The sequence below is a fragment of the Coptis chinensis genome, chromosome 2, assembly GCF_015680905.1.
Source record: "Coptis chinensis isolate HL-2020 chromosome 2, ASM1568090v1, whole genome shotgun sequence".
NCBI lineage: Eukaryota > Viridiplantae > Streptophyta > Magnoliopsida > Ranunculales > Ranunculaceae > Coptis > Coptis chinensis.
Window position 1 is genome coordinate 48,815,437 of NC_141457.1, and position 23,967 is coordinate 48,839,403.

The 23,967-nt window shown below is 39.6% G+C and overlaps 1 protein-coding gene across 1 annotated transcript; it reads right to left on the reverse strand.

Annotated features, from left to right (window-relative positions):
• Window positions 1-9,031: 9,031 nt before the first annotated feature.
• On the reverse strand, window positions 9,032-9,700 carry LOC147516354 (uncharacterized). The gene is made up of 2 exons (XM_086593222.1): window positions 9,355-9,700; window positions 9,032-9,252 (listed from the first exon to the last, which is right to left on the reverse strand). The coding sequence occupies exons 1-2, from the start codon at window positions 9,698-9,700 to the stop codon at window positions 9,032-9,034; spliced, it is 567 nt and encodes a 188-aa protein (XP_086449348.1).
• Between the last annotated feature and the right edge of the window lie 14,267 nt (window positions 9,701-23,967).

Genomic DNA, 23,967 nt, shown 5'->3' on the forward strand with positions numbered 1-23,967 from the left:
TTACTAAAGCAATTCAAAACTTCTTCAGGTCTGGCAGAATGCTTTCAGAGGTAAATACTACATGTATTACTTTAGTCCCTAAAATGCAAAGCCCTTCATCCCTTAATGATTATAGGCCTATTGCATGTTGCTCTGTTGTGTACAAGTGCATTACTAAGATACTCACTAGTAGAATGAAAGCCTTTATGCCAAGAATTATCCACCACAACCAATATGCTTTTATCACTGGAAGAAGTATACAAGATAATATACTACTCTCTCATGAACTAGTTCATAATTATCATAGAGATACTGGGCCTCCCAGATGCATGGCTAAGATTGATTTGAGGAAAGCATATGACTGTGTGAGATGGGAAGCTAATCTGTTTGCACTAGAAAGGATTGGGATACCAGGTAAATTTATTGCTTGGGTAAGGGAATGTATGAAGACTGCTAGTTACTCTATCATGTTGAATGGACATGAATGGATTAGTACTGGACTGAATTGAGCTTGTTTAGTTGTTAATGGGGACTTCTAAGGGGTGATTTTTCAACCTTATGGGTATTTAGGTCTTTTACACAAAAAATAGGAAAACATGCAAAAATTATGAGAGTTAGCACATTTTGAGAGAGCAAACCCTAGCACACCACTTGCTAGAGTCTGCATTGAGGGAGATGATTTGGAAACAAAAACACCTTCGAGTGAGGAATCTGACATGGACTTGGTAAGTTCTACCTTCACTAAGATGTATGGAGTGGGATCTCTGGAAAGGTTCAGGAAAAGACTTGATATTGCAGCTCGCGAAGGTGTGGGATCCGAAAAGCCGCAAACAGAAGAAAAATTCATAAAGGATTTAGCGTTGGATATAGCACTTCGTAGTTATGGAGTAGTAGGAAACAAAATTGAGGGTGTGCAACCACAAGAAGTGAAAGGAAAAAAAGCCAGAGATTTGGAAGTGGGTTGTAGTACAGCAGAATGCCAGAATACGCTATTGAAGTTACAAAAAGATGTAGATACTACCGCATAGAAATGAGGGAACAAGGAATGGAAGGTACGAACTCAGAGAACAGGTATTCCAAAATAATTGGATCTGGGAAAGTAACGAAACAAGAAGGAACACAGATTACTGCAGTTGGTCATGATCCTATCATTCATAACAATGGAGTAGCGAATACAAAAAGCTCTTGGGCAGATGTGATTAGAAAGGGAGCAGCGGGGAAAGAAGAACTGAGTTATATTCCACCCACGCTTGTCAATGGGAAACCAGTTATCCACATACAGAGCACATAATTTACTGCGTTCAATAAGAAATTTGAAAATTTGGTGGTTGGGTCATTTGTGGGTAAGCGAATGAATTATAACTATGTAAAGGAGATTGTTGGTAGAACGTGGAGGACTAAGAAATTCATAATGAAGCCTTATGCAGATACAATGTTCACATTCCAGTTTGAGAAGGATGGTGATCGGAAGGCGGTTTTGGATATTGGATCGTTCCATATTGCAAGTAAGCTGTTTGTTGTTAGGCCGTGGAGGCTATTTGTGGAGGCAGAAACATGAGAGCTGAAAATGATTCCTATTTGGGTTGTGGTTAAAGGCTTACCAATGGAAATGTGGAATAAGGATGGCTTTAGCCAAGTGGGAAGTGCAATAGGAATTCTGATGTTTACAGATCGACTAACGGAGAACATGTCTAGAACTGCATACACAAGAGTGTGCATCGAGATAGATGCCACATGCCCTTATCCAGATGACATTCTAGTGGTTTTAGATTAGAGAAGAGCCTACAAGATTACTTTTGAATACAATTGGAAGCCGCCGTGTTGTAGTGCCTGTAAAGTTTTTGGGCATACGGACATTACGTGCCCAAAGCAGCCAATGCAAGAAGTGAAGACGCAGAAAGTATGGCTGAAAAAAGAAAAAAATGAAGCAATACCAAGTAAAGACTCTATAGGAGAGGAGGTGAAGGGAATAAGTGCTAAAGTAGTAAGGCCAAATGACACAGATGTACAAGAAGTGCACTTAGTTGATGAGGACAAAGAATGGTAGACGCCAAAGTGAAAACAGAGGAACAAATTGAGGAACAAAACAGAAGGAAAGCAAGGAGATTGCCTTAGCGATAAAAGTAACAAGAGTAATGGAAGTAGCAGTGATGAAGCAGACAGAGATTATGACCGAAATACTGAAGATATTGAGGATGATAAGAAGAGGTTTTTAGTGATGCATGGAGATAATAGATTCAAACATCTGTTAGTAAGGACTGATGAGGAAGAGGGGATGGAGGAAGGGTTAAATGAACTGTTAAGTGGTAGTACGAAATCAGGCACAACAGATCATGGACGAACAGCCACAGAGCATACAGAGGGAAGAAGGGGCAGTAAAGAAGGGGCTAAACTAAGTCTCTTAACACCAACCCAACACCATAAATGATAAATTACGCATGCTGGAATGCGGGGGGTTCAATAAAACTTTTAAGCAAGTTGAAGTGAAAGACATGGTGAGGAAGTATGACATTAGTGTGATGGGATTAGTAGAAACAAGAGTAAAAGAGAAGAATCGCGAGAGAATTTTTTAGAAAACTTTCAATCAATGGCATATGGAGGACAACTACAATGCCAATGATGGAGGTAATGTATGGTTTTGTTGGGACCCAAGGGCGTGTACAACAAAAATATTAAAGAAGGATACACAACACATAATAATGGAGGTAAACACGATATCTGGGGATGAGATTGTTATCTCGGTGGTGTATGTGAGTACAGAGATGAGCTTAAGGAGAGACCTGTAGAGAAGCTTAGTGGACATGTCGTGTCAAATTCAGAAGCCATGGATGTTAATGGGAGATTTTAATTCGATTTTGAATTCTCATGAAAAGGTAGGGGGTTTGGAAGTTAGAAGTCAAAACTTTATAGACCTAATGGATTGTGTAAATCAAGCTAGGTTGGTGGATGTTAAGTTCAAAGGCAATTTGTTTACTTGGAATAATAGACAAGTAGAGCGGATTAGTTGTAAACTGGATCGCGTAATAGCTAATTCAGAATGGATTGGTACATATGAGGACCATGAAGCGGAATTCTTGAATTCAAGTGTCGTCTCGGACCATACACCCATGATTGTGACTTCAGTGGTACAGAGGAATCATAAAAAGAGAGCATTCAGATTTTTTAATTTCTAGTACAGAGAAAAGAAGTTTATGAACACAGTTGCAGAGGCATGGCGTAGTGAAGTGGTAGGAAATCCGATGTATATATTCATGCGGAAGTTAAATTTAACAAAGGCAGCCCTTATACAATGGAACAGAGATAGAGTGGGGAGTGTAGTGAATAGGGTTAAAGAAATAAAGCAAGAAATGGATAGGGTGAAAACAGAACTACAAACTCAGCCGCAGAACCGTGATATTATTCTGAAAGAAAGAGAAGTGATTACAGCCTATGCACAAGCAAGTACTTCTGAGGAAGAAATGTATAGACAGAAGTCAAGAGATCAAGTGATAGGGGGTGGTGACAATAATACCAATTACTTCTTTAAATCTATGCAAGCAAGGAGAAGTACAAACAAGATCACATGCCTGTGGGATTCAGGGGGGAATGTCTTACAGGATTACAATGAGATAGGTACTGAATGTGTAGATTATTATAAGGCCTTGTATATTCCTAATAGGATGATGGAGTTGGATTTCTCAATTTTTCAAGATATTGGTCCAAGGCAGCAGTTAAGTTCACAAAGCTATGAGGAGTTACAAAGAGAGGTGAGTAGGGATGAGATAACAGAAGCGCTAGCTAATATTGGTGATGATAAATCCCCGGGAAGTGATGGATTCTCCTCTTTCTTCTTTAAATGCACATGGAGGATTATTGGTGATGACTTCATCAAGGCCATACATAATTTTTTTCACTCGAATCAGATGCTCAGTGAGGTAAATGCTACCTGTATTGCACTTATACTTAAAACACAAGTTCCTCTATCTTTGTCAGATTATAGACCCATTGCTTGTTGTGGGGTCATATACAAGTGTATAACAAAGATTATGACAAGAAGAATGAAGGAGTTAATGCCACAAGTAGTAAACCTTAACTAATCAGCCTTTGTTAGCGGAAGATGTATCCAGGATAATATTCTTTTATCTCAAGAATTACTACATAACTATCACATGAATGACTATCCACCAAGATGCGCAGCCAAGGTAGACATAAAAAAGGCTTATGATTCAGTGAGATGGGAATCAGTTGAGTTTGCAATGAGAAGAGTTGGGATGCCAGAAAAGTTCATTAAATGGGTTAAACTGTGTGTGGAGACAACATCCTACTCTGTTATAATTAATGGGGCGTCTTATGGCTACTTCAAAGGAAGAAGGGGGATTAGACAGGGTGATCCAATCTCGCCTTATCTTTTTGTTCTGGTGATGGACTTATTTACTGAAATCATGCATTATAGTGTCAGAGAAGGGCATTATCAGTTACATGCTAAGTGTTCAGACCCAGTCATTACTCACTTATCTTTCACAGATGATTTGATGGTGTTCATGTACGGGGACAATAGGACAGCCATTAAACTAAAGGATAATCTTCAAATTTTCAGCAGAGTCTCAGGTTTGGAAGTGAATGTTCAAAAAAGTAATGTGTTTTTTGTTGGAGTGGATGATAGTGCAAGCGCAACTATAGAGCAAACTCTTCTTTTCCCTAGAGGTGAGTTGCCAGTAAAGTATTTAGGGCTGCCATTAATCACTACAAGGCTGAAGTCCACAAATTGCTATCCTTTAATATCCAAGATCACAGGGAGGATCCAGAGTTGGAAGGGAAGGTTACTTTCGTATGCCGGAAGACTTCAATTGATCAAGGCAGTTTTGAATAACATAAGTGTGTATTGGCTTGCTGCGTTTACACTACCTCAAAAAATTATTGATGATATCAATAAGATTTTTAGGAACTTTCTATGGACAGGGCCAGACTGCAAACAATCTCATGCGTTGATTGGATGGGATGATCTCTGTTACCCATATGAGGAAGGAGGATTAGGGATACGAAATATTGAGAAGGTTAACCAAGTTGCAACCATGAAGCTACTGTGGAAGCTCATTACAAAGTCTGATAACCTGTGGGTGCTGTGGATACAAAAGAACCTAATCAGGGATAGAAATTTCTGGTAGTTGAAGATACCCAATGATTGTTCCTCAAGTTGGAGGAATATACTAAAAGTTAGGAAGGAAGCTGTGCTATAGTGCATCATCAGATTGGCAATGGCAGAGGGACAAGTTTCTGGTCTGAGCCTTGGCATCCGTTTGGTATTTTAATATATAAGTTTCCCCAAGTTCTGTTATATGAATCTACTTGTAATAGGCTTGCTCAAGTATCGAACTTCATAGTAAATGGCAAATGGGAGTTTACACATAATGTAAGATGTCACATACGTGAGATTGTTGGGGTGATAGAAAATGAAGTGGACATAATGGGGGATGAGGACAACAGAGTTTGGTTAGCAACAACAAATGGAGACTACAATATGAAGGAAACTTATGAGAGTCTGAGAGGTATAAGACAAGAAGCTCATTGGCATAAACTGGTGTGGTTCACAAAAAAAATCCCCAGACAATCTTCATCAGCTGGATGGCACTAAGTGGAGGGCTGAAAACTCTGAAGAAAATGAAAGAACAAAAGGTGGTTGACTCAGATATTTGCGTCTTCTGTTGGAGAGCAGTTGAAACAAAGGAACACATTTTCCACTATTGCTCGATACCACAAACTTAATGGAACATATTACTGCAGAAAATGGGATTTAACAGAACATTAGCAGTTACTTGGCAGGAGGAAATATTATGGATGGAAGCTGTGTCACAGGGAAAGGGAACTCAACAGGATGTGATGAGACTAATGTGGAATGGGTTCAATTATGGGATATGGAAAGCAAGGAATGACAGAATCTTCGAAAATAAGCAAGTGAATGTACAACAAATAGCTAGAACAGTGATTAGTGGTGTGAGAGTAAAATTGAAGGCAATACAAATTAAGATGAAGCAAGGACCAGATGTAGAAAGGTTCACTGACATTTGGAATGTGGATGTACAAATCGAGCAAAGGAACAAGAAATTGTGTCGATGGCAGAATGCAGAAGATGGGTCGCAGACTATGAACACAGATGGTACACTGAAAGGGAATTTAGGTGGATGGTCAGCAGTGATACGAGATGGTGAAAGTGAAGTAATAGAGGCAAGTCACAACAGAGCAAGTAAACAATCGATAGACCTCATTGAACTGGAAGCAGTAGAGCAGGGGATGAAGATGGCGTTAAGTAAAGGGAGAAGAAGAATTAACGCTCAGACTAATTCAATGAGTGTAATAGGTTTCTTAACCGACAGGTGTCAGCATCCGTGGCAGGCAGAAAAGATGATACAGGCTATAATGCGAATGAAGGCCCAATTCGAACAGTTTAACATCATTCACATTTATAGGGAGTCCAATAAGCTTGCAGATGCTATAGCAACTAATATTCCTCAATGTAATTACCTAGAATTAGAACCGAAATTATTTGCTGAAGATGTAAAAAAGATTATATATGATGATGCGAGGGGTAAGCAATATGTGAAAGAGTGAGAATGTAACAAGCTTTTACTACATTTATATTTTCTAATAAAAGGGGTAGGGGACCTCTAAAAAAACCTCGCTTATCAAATAAAAAAAAAAAAAAAAAAATCATGTTGAATGGATCACCATATGGGCATTTTAAAAGTACTAGAAGAATCAGGCAAGGAGATCCCATGCCACCATATCTTTTTTTTTTTTTTTTTGGATAGGCAAGCAGGGTTTTTTAATTAAGAGGTCCCCTACCCCTTTCCCAGAGGAAGAAAAAAATAGGACTTATTACAACCTTAAGTACTCGACCCCATTAGCATCTTCAAACACAATTTTCTTTATATCTTCAGAAAATGAGCTTGGGGTGAGTTCAATAAAATAAACAGTTGGTACATTCTCTACTAACTTATATGCTAGCCTATTACATTCTCTACAAATATGAGTAATATCAAATGACTCTAGGCTAGTGATCTGTTCCTTTATGTCTTCTTGATAGGGTTATATACTAAAAGCATTACTTTTGTATTAACTCTAATTCTTTATTTTTTGAATGAAAATTATATGGGAAAATATTATGCATATTATATATGTTATTAGTTATATGCATGTGTCTAATACTTTATGTTGTAGATGATATGGTGTGAACATACAGAAGATCATATCATCAGTACCTTATAAAGTATAAGTAATCGTTCACAACCTAGATGGATTTGGACAAACCATTAGTACGGTTGTAGTATAATATCTGGTATTAGTCTATCTTGACTATAAGATTACACTAGTACACTTTGTGTGTATTGAACATGACCAAGTGAGGTTGTTTTTCATTATACTGACTATATAAGAGAACAAACGCCTCTGTTATTATGGATGCTTGTCCTCCTAATCCGGATATAATAACGGGAACTTACATGCATTGTACATTGCTTTAAATCATCAATGAGTGAGATTCATTTGTGAATCAACAAACTCGATGGATTGGGTAATGACATTGTATGTAAGGTGTGATGTTGATTATAGAAGGAATCCGTGTCCCGCAAGAAGTCGGGTTGATGATGTTCCCTTGAGGAGCTCAGAAAGATTGTCATGTAAACCCTGCAGGTGGATTTATTCTGACATGACAATGAGGTTGAGTGATACTACTCAAGGACATAAGAAGTTGATTAATGTAGTTGTCAGTAACTTGACTTAATCAACGGACATTCGATATCTTAAACACGGGGAGATCAACGAGCATATAATATGGAGCCCATAAACGCTGACACGTAATTTGGGATTAGGGCGGTAGTGTAACAATGGCCTTTAGTGGAATAAACCATTTGTTAATAGACTTGGGCCGTGTGTTCTGGGCGAACATGGGAAGCCCAAGCCTGTTAGGTAGCCCAACCCTAATTTCTCCTCATGGTCCCTATTGTAGCCTATAAATAGAATATTCTCTCTTTGGCAGAAAATCACTATTCACTTGATTAGAAAAAGAGGCAAGGAAAGATAGATCCAAAATTGGATCTAGCTTTGTGAGAAAGAAGGGGATTGATAGATCGTTGCCCACACAACGTCCAATCTGTTATAAAGGAATACAATAGAAGATCAAGGGGTTGATTACGGATTTGATAAAGCTTTGATTATCAGAGATTACATTTTAGCCGATTCTAAAAGGTATGTTCTCTAATCCAAAATCGTGAGAACCCATTAATTCCGCTGCGCGTGGTTCTGGTGGTTTGTAGAAATGTTCGTTATGAATAACGGCTCCTACACTTCTATCATCTTCTTTGCTCTCTATGGCTGCCTTTTGTTCTTAATGAGTGAAATCACATTTGTTGAATCTGTTTGGGCCTTGATCCTCTTAATATTTTGCTTGTTTGCTAACTTCAATCCTTGATGTAGTCCTTCTAGCTCAATAAATGCAATTGAGTGGAAATGAGACTTCCCTTTAGCTGCTGCCATTGCATGTCCCTGATCATCCCTTAAGCTCGTTGCCCATCCTCCTAGTGTGCCTGTTTGTGTTCCATCAGTGTTCAAGTTCACTATTCCCGTTCCTGCTTTCTCCCACTTGCATCTTCGAGCTATTACCGACATGGGTTCAATGTGTACATTCCATCTTTGCATGAACTCATCTTTTTCCTGCCCTTCCTCCATCTTGTATGTGATCGAATTGATTTCTATCTTTACATCATGTATTACGAGTTGTACCATCTAGTTAAGGAATCTTGTTTTCCTCTCGAAGATTCTGCTGTTCCTCTCCCTCCAAATCCAGTAGAGAAAAGCATTTGTAACTAGCTTTAGTGCGTCTGCCTTACTTCCTTTTCCTTTACTCTTCTAACATAGCTACTCGACTTCATCTTGCCAAGTCATCACATTCTGTCTACTGTAGCTCGATAATGACAGCAACGTACACCAAATATTCTGAGAGTATGAGCACAAAGAACAGGTGTTGATGACTTTCCATCTCCCTCCAGCATAACACACATATCTCATCATTTATGATATTTCACTCTTGCATTTTATCCCTCGTTTTCAGTCTTTCATTGGAGAACATCCATCCAACAAATGAGTGGCGCGGAATTCTATTTGGGAACCAAATCAAACTCGCCAAGTCAAGGCCGTCTCTCATGTTCCTTAAGCTTTCATAGGTATCTTTAAGATTGAACTCTCCTGTGAACGACTCCCTCCATACAATACTATCCTCTCCTACTTCAATCTCAACCTCCTCTTCCATCACAGTAACGATATCATTCAAATGTGTTCTTATGTATTATGATACTGCCCATTTGTCATTCTCTATAAAACATGACACTTTAGAGTTACGATTACCTGTAGATGCATATCTTAACACTTGTGGGAATCTTTCTCTGAGGATGCCTGTTGGATGCCATGGATCTTGCCATAGATTCGTGTTCTTTCCATCTCCAATCTTGTATAGTATCAAAGGAATAGCTTCGGTTCTCAACTTCAGCACATTTCTCCAGCTCCACGAACAGTTGTTTGGTATCTTCATTTCCCAAAAATTATTTTGCTTGAATAAGTTATTCTTAACCCACTGAACCCAAATCGTTTCCTTGTTACTTGCAATCTGCCATACTTGCTTCAGGTTTGCCGCCTTGTTTGCTGTTTTCAAATCCCTTATTCCCATTCCTCCTTCATCAAAAGGGAAACACATGTCCTCCCAACTAATTAGAGCATTAGCTGTCATAAGGTTTGGCCCTTTCCATAAGAATCTTTTGCATAATCTATTGATGTCTTCAATAGTCTTCATAGGAAGTATGAACGAAGCAGTCTAGTAAATGCTTAAGTTATTGAGTACTACTTTGATGAGCTGTAATCTCCCTGCATAAGACAGTGACTTTCCTTTCCAGCTCTGTATTCTTTCCTGAACTCTTCCATATAATGACATGCAGTCTGATGATTTCAATCTTGTTGTAATCAATGGAAGCCCCAGATACCTCACTGGCAGAGTTCCCACAGGGAATTGTAATGCATTTTGGATTGCATTACATAGATGTTGGTCCATTCCGGAGAAGAATATTTGACTCTTGTTTATGTTTACTTCTAGGCCTGCACATTGCTTGAATTTTTGTAGATCTCTTTGTGCTTGTCATGGATTTGTTTACTGAAATTATGATGCAGAGTGTAGAGGAAGGTAGATACAAGCTATATTATAAATGCCAAGATCCTGTTATTACTCACCTCTCATTTGCAAATGACCTTCTTGCTTTTATGTTTACAACTATCTGTTTACAACAGAACTTGGCAAAATTCAAGCAGTTTTCGGGACTAGAAGTGAATGTGAACAAAAGTCGAGTGATTTTTGCAGGACTGGATTCTATACAGTGCAATGATATTCAAAATGCATTGCAATTCCCATGGGGTGAATTGCCAGTGAAATACTTAGGGTTACCACTGATTACTACAAGGCTGACCTCATCAGTCTGTTTACCAGTGTATGAGAGAGTGCAGAAGAGAATTCAAAGCTGGAAGGGGAAAACACTATCCTATGCAGGAAGGCTGCAACTCATTAAAGCAATACTTAATAACCTAAGTATCTATTGGACTGCTTCATTCATGCTGCCTATGAAGACAATCGAAGATATTAACAGGATATGCAAGAACTTTCTATGGAAAGGACCGGACCTCCAAACATCTCATACAATAATCAGCTATGATGATATGTGCTACCCTTATGCAGAGGGAGGGTTGGGCATTCGAGATCTTAAAACTGCTAATAAGGCTGCAACTCTCAAGCATGTATGGCGGATTGTAAGGGACAAGAAGACGCTATGGGTGGACTGGGTTAATAAGAATCACATCAGAAACAAGGAGTTTTGGCGCATGAAGATACCAGCTGATTGCTCCAGCAGCTGGAGAAACATCCTGAAGATGAGAAAAGACGCCATCCCCTTCATTTTGTATCAGATTGGGAATGGGGAGAGAACGAAACTGTGGCATGTTCCTTGGCATCCATTGGGATTGTTAAGAGAGAAATTCCCTCAAGCTTTACGATATGATTCCGCATGCAACCTTAATGCTACAGTATCGAGCATGATTGAGAATGGAAGATAGGCAGTACCACCACACATTAGGCATCACATTACTGAGATAACTCAACAAATAGAAGAGGAAGTACAAATAGAAGGTGGAGAGGATGAGGTGATTTGGGCTGCATCACAGAGTGGGGAGTTTTCTCTCAAAGAAACTTATGAAAGTATGAGAAGTATCAGACAATCACCAGCATGGCATGGATTAATATGGTTCTCGAATAGGATACCGAGGCACTCCTTCATAGGCTAGATGATATTCAATGAAGGGCTGAAAACCAGAGACAAGTTGAAGGTTTGGAAAGTGATAAACTCAGACGTGTGTGTGCTGTGCTGGAGAGAAGTGGAAACTATAACCCATCTGTTTTTTAAGTGTTTGTACTCGTGAAATATTTGGGTTTTAGTAATGGATTTGGTAGGTTATGCAAGGCCAATAACAATGAATTGGCAAGATGAAATACACTGGATGGTTCAAAAATCGTATGGGAAAGGTCCGAAACAAGATGCTCTGAAGCTAACCAGTAACGCATTCTTCTACTGGATTTGGCGGGAAAGGAATAATCGAATTTTTAAACATGAAACAAGGTATCTTGAACAGGTGGTGCACCACATCATGTAGGATGTCAGAACACAGATGAACTCGATCAGAATAAAGATGTCAGTAGGGATGGAAAGAGATGCATTCGAACATAGGTGGAACTTGTATGTGGAACCGGTGCAACAAAGGAATCAGAAGTGTAAGTGGGAATGAGCAGGACCAGATATCGTAAATTTGAATACAGATGGGACACTAAAAGGCTTGGAAGGTGGATGGGCAGCAGCTCTTAGAGATGACCAAGGGAGGGTAATTGCGGCAGCAAAAGGAAAATCACAGTTTGCAAACATTGCTTTCATTCAATTAGAAGGATTAGAAAAGGGATTAGAACTGGCACAACGGTACAATGTAAAGAAAAATACGAGCACAAACAGATTCAACAAATGTGCTTAGTTTCTAAACAAAAAGAAGGCGCAACCATGGAGGCTAAACAAGATTCTTGAAGACATCAGGAAGAGAACCAACACTTTATAATTTTTTTTCTATAGTACATGTGTTTAGAGAATGTAATAGACTAGTTGATAGTCTTGCAGAGACTATCCTAGGAATTTCTTTCATTGAACTCATTCCTAGCTCGTTTTATGAAGATATAAAGAAAATTGTATATGAAGATGCTAGTGGGAAAGAGTATTTAAGATTGTAATAATTTATTTATTTTCTCATTTATGAGGAAAGGGTAGGGGACATCTTCATTAAAAAACCCCACTTACCTACCAAAAAAAATAAAAAAATAAAAAATAAAACGTAGGTGAGTTAAATGTCATCACCACTCTCCGTTCTGGCAGAATGGTTGATAACACCGTAACTATGCCCATTGATACACCGCCAGTGGTTAATGAAAATGAAAATTTGCTAGATATCAAAATAGAAATTGAAGATCCTACCCCGGGAGAGCTTGTTTAGTTGTAATGGTGGGCTTGAAGGGGTGATTTTTAACTTTAGGGGTATTTAGGACTTTTCACACAAAAAACACAAAAATCATGCAAAAACCACACGGTTTAGGTAGTTTAGAGGCTACAAACCCTAGCACACCAGCTAGGGTTTGTAAGGAAGGAGATGATACAGACCAAGAAACATCGCTGAGTGAGGAAGCAGACATGGAGTCAATGACATCTGTGTTCAGGAAAAGGTATGGAGTGGGTTCTTTGGAGAGGTACAGGGAAAGATTAAACCGCAAAAAATTTGGATATGAAAATACAGAATGCAGCAAGATGGATGACTTTGCTATGGATATAGCATTGAAGATACATGAAGAGGAAGGCAATGAAAGTAAGTCAGCTGATATTGCATCGCCTTTCACTAAAGAAACACTCGAGAAACTCCAGAATGATGTTGAGCGATACTTTAAAGCCATGAGGGCATCAGGAGTGGAAGTTGGTTCGCCCTTAAGCGAAAGACATGCTAACAAGGATCTTAACGATCAAGTAAGTGACCCTGACGCTGGTTCGTTGGAGAGGATCCAACGAAAGATAGCACAAGAAAAAGCAGGAGCTAATAAAAGGGGATGCATAGATTTGGAAGGGTGCAAGATCAAGGAGGAAGTACTCAAATTTGTATTAAGTCAGTATGAAAGAGTAGAGGGCGAGAAGAAAACAGATGGGCCATTAGAAGTAGAGGTAGTCTTGCTGCTACCAATACAAGATAACACAACTGGTACACAGGGCATGGCCACGACCATTAAGGCAGGGGTTTAAAGAAACACTCAGACGCAAGAAACACAAGAAATAGAAGAGCAAATAAAAGAGTCCAAAGGTCAAAAAACTCAAGGGAGATAAATCAAGGCAATAGGATGGTGATTAGAGAAACAGAAGGAACACAGACTGGACAAAAAGAGAAGGAACTGATCAAGAGTGGGAAGATATCATTGGGAAGAAGGCTGTAGGAAGTGCAGCCCTATCATACGTCCCCCCATCCATTGTGAATGGCAAGCCAGTCATGCACGTCATCAGCTCGCAGTTCTCAGAGTATAACAAAAAATTTGAAAATTTGATTGTTGGTTCTTTTGTTGGAAGAAGGTTAAATTATAACTTTGTGAAGGATGTTGTTAGTAGAACTTGGGGGATAAAAAGCTTTGTTATGAAACCTTATGGGGATGCGATGTTTACGGCAAGTTTGAGACGGACGAAGAGAGCCAGGTGGTGCTGGACATAGGATCTTTCCACATTGCTAGCCAGTTGTTTGATGTTAGGCCGTGGAGAACCTTTGTTGAAGCAGAAACAAGAGAATTAAGGACCATTCCAATTTGTGTGGTTGTAAAAGGTTTGCCGATGGAAATGTTGAACAAAGAAGGTTTCAGCCAAGTAGGGAGTGTTGTGGGTATCCCAATGTTCACCGATCATCTAACGGAGAACATGACACGAACTAGCTATGTAAGAGTTTGCGTAGAAATAGACACTGAGTGCCCGTATCCATATAACATCCCAATGATACTCGATCAAAGGAGAGCATACAAAGTCACTTTTGAGTATAATTGGAAACCACCGAGATGCTCGAGTTACAATTCTTTCAGACACTCTGATCAATGATGCCCAAAGAAGGAACCAGCGGAAACAGTGGCTGCTAATAAAGTATGGCTCAAGAAGGAAAGCAATAGCACGAAGGAAGAAGAGAAGGTAATGAAAGAGCAAAAGCAAGCACAGCCATCAGAAAGTGCAAAAGCCAAAGGGGTAAGATCAGAAAATAGTGAAGTGAAAGAAATACATGAAATCCAAGACGAAATGAGCTGAGAGTCTCCTACCAAGAAACATCGATGCAAGGCCAGAAATTTGTAAGGGGATTGCAGCACTAGCGCAGAAGTATAAATAGAGGAGAAAGAGAAGGAGCCCAAAGTGATGAGGGAAAAAGGGAGTGAGCAAGAGATGGGTCAGAATAGTAGCAGCAAACAAAACTTAGAGCAAGAAAAGGGTAAAAAAAACTAAGGATAAAACAACAAAGACTAAAGTGGCCAAAGAAATAGAAACACAAGGATAATAAGGGAAGAATACTTCTAAAGGGCTAAGTATCACAAAGGGAAGTAAGATAAGTGGAAGCTTAGGGATAAAAGCACCTACAGCTCAAGTAGGGAGACAAAATACAGTGGCAGCAAAGTACGACCACTCTAATCCCGCAAACATGCTTAAATGAATGTACACCTAGGCTGCTGGAATATGAGGGGGTACAACAAATATTTCAAACAAGTGGAAGTAAAGGATATGGTAAGGAAGTATAATCTAAGTATTATGGGATTAGTGGAAACAAGAGTGAAAGAAGGAAAAAGAGATAGAGTATTCAACAAAACCTTTAATCAATGGGCTATGGAGGATAACTATGAGCACTCTGACATGGGGAGAGTATGGTTTTGTTGGGACCCTAGGGTATGTACAACTTCATTGTTAAGAAAGGATGAACATCATATAACAATGGAGATAGCCACTATAGCATGAGAGGAATTTATTGTGTCCATGGTATACGCGAGTGTAGACATGAGTGAAAGAAGACAACTCTAGAGGGCTCTCGTTGACCTCTCATGCGTAATACGAAAGCCATGGATAGTACTTGGTGATTTTAACACCATTCTGAACCCCAAAGAGAAAGTTGGAGGGTTAGAAGTAATGCCAGTTCAGTTTTCAGACTTTATGCATTGTGTCACATCAGTTGGACTAGTGGATTTCAAATTCAAAGGGAACTGCTTAACATGGAGCAATAAGCAAATGGTGAGAGTGAGTTGCAAACTCGACAGAGTAATGGCCAATTCAGAGTGGATAGGTGAATTCGAAGATCACGAAGTTGAGTTCTTAAACCCAAGTGCTATCTCCAACCACTCAGCCATGGTTGTGACTTCAATTGCACAGAGAAATCAGAAGAGAAAGGCATTCAGATTATTCAACTTCTGGCACAAAGAAGTCGGCTTTATGCAAACAGTGGAACACGAGAAAGGCAAATAGATGGAGAGAGAAAAAACACGAGAGAATGTGAGCGCAAATCCTAGAACACCTCCTAGGGATGACACTGATGATGAGGAGACAGAGAAACAAGAGAAGGAGTTTGAGAGAGTTAATGGAAAAGGATCACTCGAGAGACTAATGGAAAAATGCATGGTCAGGATCCACAAGGAACTGCTAGTTCAGCGAGAAGATGAACAGGTTGTAAACCTGATTGTGGAACCAACAGAGGAAGGTGGTATTACAATGCTACAAGGTAAAAATGATGGTAAGGAAGGAACAGAAGAAGAAAGCCATGGAAACATGACCTTGCAAACCCTAAAAGTCAGATCTGAAAATATAGGAGCTGAGAAAAAGAGTGGTACAGAAAATGATACATCTAAGATCATGCTTGCGGGAACACAGCAGAGTGAAGCAACAACAGTCTTGACTCAAGATAGTAAAAAAAACTTAACAGAGGCTGTCATGATACAAGAAGAAGGAAAGGATCAGAGTGGTCAGAAATGGTTATGGGCTGATATACTCGGAAGGAAATTAGTAGGGAAGCAAACACTTGAGTATTACAAACCAGATACAGTTGAGGGGAACACAATAGTACACTTTTATTCTAAAGAGTATGTGGATGTGCATAAGAAGTTTGAACACCTTATTATGGGGACGTTTGTAGGCAGGAAACTGGGATTCTAGTTTGTGAAGGATATGGTCATTAAAACATGGAGGTTGAAGAATGGGTTTGAGATGAAGACATATGGGGAGAACATGTACTCATTTGAATTTAGGAGTGAGGAGGATAGAAACACTGTGTTGGACATAGGATCTTTCCACATAGCAAGCCAACTTTTTGTAGTCAGGCCATGGAAGCTTTTTGTCAAGGCAGATGAGATCAAGACTATCCCTATATGGGTAATATTAAAGAAATTCCCGATGGAATTATGGAATAAGAAGGGTTTCAGTAAGGTGGCGAGTGCTATAGGAGTGCCTCTATTTACTGATAAGCTAACAGAGGACATGACAAGGACTAGCTACGCAAGAGTTTGCGTGGAAGTGGATACAAAGTATGAGTACCCGAGGGAAATCACATGTGTCTTGGATCAGAAAAGAGCGTACAAGGTAAAGGAGGAGTATAATTAGAAGCCACCAAAATGTAAGGATTGTGAACTATTTGGACATAATGACAATAATTGTCCAAGGAAGCCACAGAAGATGGAAAGTATGACTACTGTATGGATGAGAAAGAAGGAACAGAAACAGACAGAAACAAAGGAAGTCATTAAAAGTGGAAAGCAAGTAATGGCAGAAAATGGAGTATCAGAATTGCAAGCTGAAACAAACGATCAGGAGGAGAAGGAAGAAACAAGTAATGCGGAGAAGAATGAAACAGACACAGAGGAAGAATGGCTGACACCGAAAAAAAAAATACTTGTAGACCACGAGCAGTACAAGAAGTTCTGACGAGTTGTGTGGTAGTTGAGCAAGTAAGGGATGAGGAAGGAAGTGGAGAGGAGGAACAACAAGGTAATAAAAATTCCAGAAAAGAAACAGGCAAAACTGGTCAGAGCAAAGATAGAGGAGAGACAAGCAGAAAGGATAAGGGGAAGTACAGCATAGACCGAGTTCAAAAGTGATAAAGACGAGTAAGATGCCTAGTTATGTCAAATCAAATATAGTGGTTGCCAGGTACGATCACTCTAATCAAAAGAGAAAAACCAAATGATGATAAATCTAGGGTGTTGGAACATGAGGGGGCTAAAGGTGGGGTTCAAACTGGTGGAAGTCAGAGAGATGATAAAGAAAGATAAACTTAGTCTTATGGGATTGGTAGAGACAAAAGTTCAGGAAAAAAACATGGATAAAATTAGTAGAATGTGTTGTGAGGGATGGAATGTGGAACATAACCATATGCATAGTGAGAAGGGCAAGATTTGGGTATGTTGGGATGCCAACATGTGCAAGGTCAGAGTTATAGAGAGGGAACTGCAATATATAATAGTGGAGGTAACTCTAGCTAGTAGTAAGATTTTTATGGCTACGTTTGTCTATGCAAGCACATATTTGGTTACTCGGAGAGAGCTATGGAATAGGATGGTTAACTTTTCATGTTTGTATCATGGGCCTTGGGTGGTATTAGGGGATTTCAACTCAGTTTTGAGTTCTGAGGAGAGAGTTGGAGGTAGGCCAACTCACCCAATAGATTATACTGATATTCTACAATGTGTTACTATGGCTGGACTGACAGATATGAAATACAAGGGGAATGTATTGACATGGAACAACAGGAGAGGTATAAGAATTTGGCGGAAGCTCGATAGAGTTCTTGTAAATGCAAAATGGCTGGATGAGTTTGAGGAAGTAGTTCAGATCACTCTTCTATGGTAACTTATTCTTCAAGACAAAAGGGTAAAAATAAGAAGTCATTTCGGTTTTTTAACTTCTGGACTAGAGAGGAAGGGTTTTTGAAAACTGTCCAGCAGGCTTGGGTGAGTGAAGTTGTAGGAAACCCAATGTTTGTCTTTATGAGAAAACTCAAGATTGTGAAAGGGGCTTTGATTGAATGGAACAGAGAGAGGATTGGGAATGTAAAGACAAGGGTAGAAACAAAAGAAAAAGAGATGGATGTTATCCAAACAAAGCTGCAAATTGAGCCTCTGAACAGGGACTGGATTGATGAAGAGAGGATATGTATTAGAGAGTATGTCAAGGCTGCGAAATCAGAAGAAGAGTGTGTGAGACAGAAGTCAAGAGATCAGGTAATTACTGTGGGGGATAATAATACAGAGTACTTTTACAAGTCAGTGAGGGCAGTGAATAAGATAACATGTTTGAGGGATGATCTTGGCAGTGTGAAAGAGGATTTGGATGAAATAGGAGCTGAATGTGTCGAGGAACTCTATGCGCCAGAGGAGTTGCAGGAACTAGAGTTTAGTTGCTTTGATGCTATTAAACCAAAAAAAAAATTATTTGTAATCACACTAGGGAACGGTTAGTGGCAGACATAACTAGGAATGAGATTATTGAGGCGTTGTCATGCATAGATAGTGATAAGTCACCAAGAAATGATGGGTTCTCTTTGTTTTTCAAGGCTGCTTGGAGAATTGTGGGAGATGATTTTGTTAGAGCCATACAAAATTACTTTAGGGCGTGCAGGATGCTTCGAGAAGTAAATGCTACTTGTATATCACTAGTGCCAAAGATACAGACCCTTACAAGTTTGAATGACTATAGGCATATTGCTTGTTGCAATGTGATTTACAAGTGTATTACTAAGATTATGACACTGAAAATGAAACCTATTATGCATGAGGTGGTGTCGCTTAACCAATCAGCGTTTATACCGGGAAGGAGCATTCAGGATAATATTCTATTGTCCCAGGAACTGCTTCACAATTATCACAGAGATGCTTACCCACCACGGTGTGCGGCTAAGATTGATCTGAAAAAGGCTTATGACTCTATAAGATGGGAGGTTGTTGTGTTTACTCTTAGAAAGATTGGAATACCAGAAAAGTTTATAGGCTGGGTGAAGGAATGTATTGGAACTGCTTCGTTTGCTATCATGGTGAATGGGAGTCCTTATGGGTATTTCGAGGGGAAGAGAGGAATAAGGCAGGGGGATCCTATATCTCCGTACCTGTTTATTTTGGTAATGGAATTGTTCTCAGACCTTATGAAGCAGGCTGCTATAAGGGGAGAATACAAATTGCATTATAAATGTAAGGAACCTGTTATTACTCATCTTTCATTCGCGGATGATTTGATTGCATTTATGAATGGATGTTGAAACAGTTAGAAGCCTTGTGACTTCTCTGGGAAAATTTAAATCTTGTTGTGGATTAGAAGTGAATGTGGGAAAAAGTCAGCTATTTTTGGCCGGAGTGAGTGCGGATATGGGTGAAGAAGTGAAGGGAATTTTACAGTATCCAGTTGGTGCACTGCCAATTAAGTATCTTGGGCTACCACTTATAACCATGAAACTTTCATATTCTGATTGTTGGCCATTGGTTTCGAAAGTGTCAAATTTAATACAGAGCTGGAAAGGTAAATGTCTGTCGTATTCTGGAAGATTACAGTTGATCAAGGCTGTGTTATGTAACTTAAACATTTACTGGATTTCTTCGTTTAGACTACCTAATGGAATAGTGGATGAGGTTCAAAAGTTGCTTCGAAACTTTCTCTAGAAAGGACCGGACTGTACAATATCTCCTGCTCTTATTGGGTGCAAGGATGTCTGTTACCCATATGACGAGGGGGGCTTGGGAATAAGGAATTTGGCCGTAATGAATAGAGCAGCCAATACGAAGCATGTCTGGAACATTGTCAGTAGGAAAGACACACTGTGGACTAAGTGGGTATGGACGAACCTAATCAAGAATAAGTACTTTTGGGATATGAGCACTCCTAACGATTGCTCATGGAGCTGGAGGAGTATCCTATAGGGGAGAGATGACGTGAAAGGGTTAGTGAGTTATCAAGTTGGGACAGGCAAGGATATAAGCCTCTGGATGGACCCCTGGCACCCAGCTGGTATTCTAAAAGAGTATTTCACTGCTGGGATCACTTATGTATCTAATTTGAATATAAATGCATGAGTTGAGAGCCTGCTGCAGAATGGGGACTGGAATGTGTCGTCTGTTCTAAGAAGACAAATGCCGGAGATTATAGAACAAGTAGAAGATGTCGAAGTCAATGGGGGATTGGACAAAGTAGTGTGGACAGCCACATTGCATGGAGAGTTCGCACTCAAGGAAACCTATCAAGTTATCAGGAGAAAGCGGCAATCACTCGCGTGGACAAAACTGGTATGGTATCCTAACAAAATCCGACACCATTCATTTATCACTTGGATGTTGTTTCAAGAAGGGATTAAAACGTTGGTTAAGTTAAAGAAGCAGAAGGTGCTGGACTCTGTTGTATGTGTTATTTGTGGACAGAAGGAGGAAACAGAGCCTATTCTACGAATGCTCATTTGCACAGTACAAATGCTTCTAAGAATTGAATACCGTAGAACGGGGGTGGCAGAATGGGAGGATGAGCTGGAATGGGTGTTGGGTTTATGCATAGGAAAGGGATGTCAAAAGGATACGGTTAGACTATGTATAAATGCATTCTTTTACTGGGTCTAGAATGAGCGAAATGTGAGGTTTTTTGAAAACGAATACCGCATTGGCGAGCAGGTGGTTCAGCTGATTGTCTTGGACGCAAAGATTAAGCTGCTGAGTATTGAACTGAAGATGGATAAGGGGCCCGATAGAATGAGATTTATGGAACAGTGGAACCTTGATGTTCAAGTCAGAACAAAAGAAACTATAGGGTGTAAATGGGAGAGGCCAGAGCAAGGTATCCGTGCTTAACTCGGATGGGTGCATTTTGCAGCATCATCAGTGGGTGAAAGAAGCGGTGTTACTGAGACCATGAAGGGACTGTTTACGCAGCAGCAAAAGGGAGATTAAAGTTTATTTCTATTGGCCTCATTGAACTGGAAGGGGTATACAAGGGGTTAAGGCTGGCGCAACAGCAATTATGTAGTAGAATAGAAGCAAGAACAGATTCAACCAACGTCATCTCGATCATTAAAAAGCGGAGTAAAGTTCCTTGGCCAGCAAGGAAACTGTTGGCTGATATGTTAGCAATAATAGATAATTTGGATATGTTTGAGATTAAACATAATTATAGGGAATGTAATAAGTTAGCAGATGCTTTAGCGTGTAATATTCCGTCAGTTAGTTTCATAGAAGTTATCCCTAGCTCGTTTTCTGAGGATATAAAGAAAATTATATACGATGATGCTATGGGGAAAACTTATATTCGATTGTAACTCTCAATTTTATTTGATTATTAATGAGAGAAGGGGTAGGGGACCCCGTTAACAACCTCACTTGCTGATATAAAAAAAATGCGATGTGCATCACATTGGTTCCTAAGATTCACACTCCTCAGAGTTTAGCAGATTACAGGCCCATAACATGCTGTAATGTACTATACAAATGCATAACAAAGATTATGACTATGAGAATGAGAGGATTCATGGATGTGGTGGTGTCATGCAATCAATCTGCGTTCATTCCGGAAAGAACAATTCAAGATAACATCCTTCTGTCACATGAACTGGTACACAACTATCATAGAAATGCTTATCCCCCAAGATGTGCTGCAAAAATAGATCTAAAAAAAGCATATTACTTAGTGGGATGGGAGGCTATGGAATTTTCTCTTAGAAGAATAGGTGTACCCGAGAGATTCATTGGGTGGATTACAGAATGTTTAAGGACTGCAACCATCTCTATAATGGTAAATGGTACACCTTATGGGTACTGCAGGACTAAGAGGGGTATTAGACAGGGGGACCCCATGTCTCCTTATCTGTTTGTACTGGTGATGGTTATTCTCAGATTTGATGATGCAATCTGTAAGGGAGGGCAATTATACATTACATTATAAGTGCAATGATCCTATTATTACACACTTGTCATTTGCAGATGACCTTATGGCATTTATGCATGGAGATGTACAGACAGCAGAAAGTCTCAACTTAAACTTGAGATGCTTCAAGAAGTGCTCGGGGTTGGAAGTGAACATACAGAAAAGCCAACTGTTCTTTGCTGGAATGGAAGATGGATTATGTGCAAGATTCAAAGACATTATCCAATTCTCAAGAGGTGAGTTACCAGTCAGATATCTCGGGCTACCTTTGATAACGAGAAGGCTGACCTATGAAAATTGTCTGCCATTGGTGGATAAAGTTGAGAGGAGAATACAAAGCTGGAAAGGAAAAAGCCTATCATATGTAGGAAGGTTGCAGTTAATCAAAGCTATACTTAATAACTTGAGTATATATTGGATTTCGGCATTTGTGCTACCGAAAAGCATAATAGAAGAGGTACAGAGGCTGTTTATGAATTTTTTATGGACAGGGCCAAACTGTACTACATCCCATGCTCTTATAGGGTGGAGTCCATTATGCTACCCGTATGAAAAAGGTGGGCTAGCCATCCGTGATATTGAAACTATGAACAAGGCTTCGAATCTGAAGCATGTATGGAATATCTTGAGCAAAAAGAAGATACTATGGGTACAGTGGGTGAACAAACACATAATCAAGAGCAAGGATTTCTAGCAAATGAAAACTCCGAATGATTGTTCTTATAGCTGGTGACAGATAATGAATGGTAGAAAGGATGTAGAATACTTAGCTAGGAATCAAGTGGGAGATGGTAGAACCATTAATTTATGGACTGATCCTTGGCATCTAGCAGGGGTGCTTAAAGCATATTACTCGCAAGCGTTCGCATACAACTTAGTGGCTAATCCTAATGCTAAGTTAGCGAATATTATTATCAGAGATGGAGAGTGACAGATACCCCAATCTCTGCGAGTCCACATGCCTGATATTATACAAGAGATGGAGGAGACGGTGAACATCCATGGTGGAGAAGGCAGAGTCATCTGGGCTGCTACAGTAGAGGGAAATTTCAAACTTAAGGAAACTTATCATTGTATAAGGGAGAAAGAGCTAAAGTTAAGCTGGAGTCATTTGGTCTGGTTTGCGAAAAAAATTCCGAGACATTCATTCATCACTTGGATGTTGCTGAGAGATGGATTGAAGACTCTAATAAAACTAAAAAAACAGAAAGTGGTGGAATCAACGACTTGTGTCATGTGCTGGCATGGAGAGGAAACTGAAAGACACCTATTCTTTGAGTGCGTGTACGCACAATATACTTGGATTGAAGTATTAAAAAGAGCTGGATATGTGAGAGTAAGGGCTGACACATGGGAAGAGGAGATGGACTGGATAATTCATACAAGTGAAGGAAATGGGTTAAAGCAGGATACGCTCAAACTGATTTCAAATGCATTCTTCTACAATATATGGTGGGAAGGAACACAAGAGTGTTTGAGAACAAGCACAAGATAGCTCAGCAGGTGGTCAATCAAGTAATTGCCGATACAAAGCTCAAATTGAATTCAGTTCCAAGGAAGATGGAGATGGGTCAGGAAAGAGAGAGATACATGGATTTGTGGAATGTGGATGTAGAACCAAGTATCGCGAAAAGAACTCACTGCAAATGGGAGAGGGAAGGATCAGATATAAGCATTATGAACTCAGACGGTACATTACAAGGCAATATTGGAGGATGGGCATCAGTGATAAGAAGTAATGAAGGAGAGGTTGTGGTGGCAGCGAAAGGGAAGACAAGGTATAAAAGCATTGCACTTATGGAGTTGCAAGGACTGTGGCATGGGCAGAAACTCGCGCATCAGAAGAAAATTAGAAGACTACAAGCATAAACAGACTCGACTAATGTGGTAATGTTTATCCAAAGACGAAACAAGCATCCATGGCAAGCAAGATACATGATGGAAGATATTTGTAATATGA

Excerpts from the sequence above, each read along its gene's own strand:
- LOC147516354 (XM_086593222.1), bottom strand. The coding sequence starts at position 9,700 with ATGTGTTTCCCTTTTGATGAAGGAGGAATGGGAATAAGGGATTTGAAA. Across the intron at positions 9,253-9,354 it reads GTTAAGATATGCATCTACAG|AGGAGGTTGAGATTGAAGTA; the intron begins GTAATCGTAACT and ends CTGTGATGGAAG.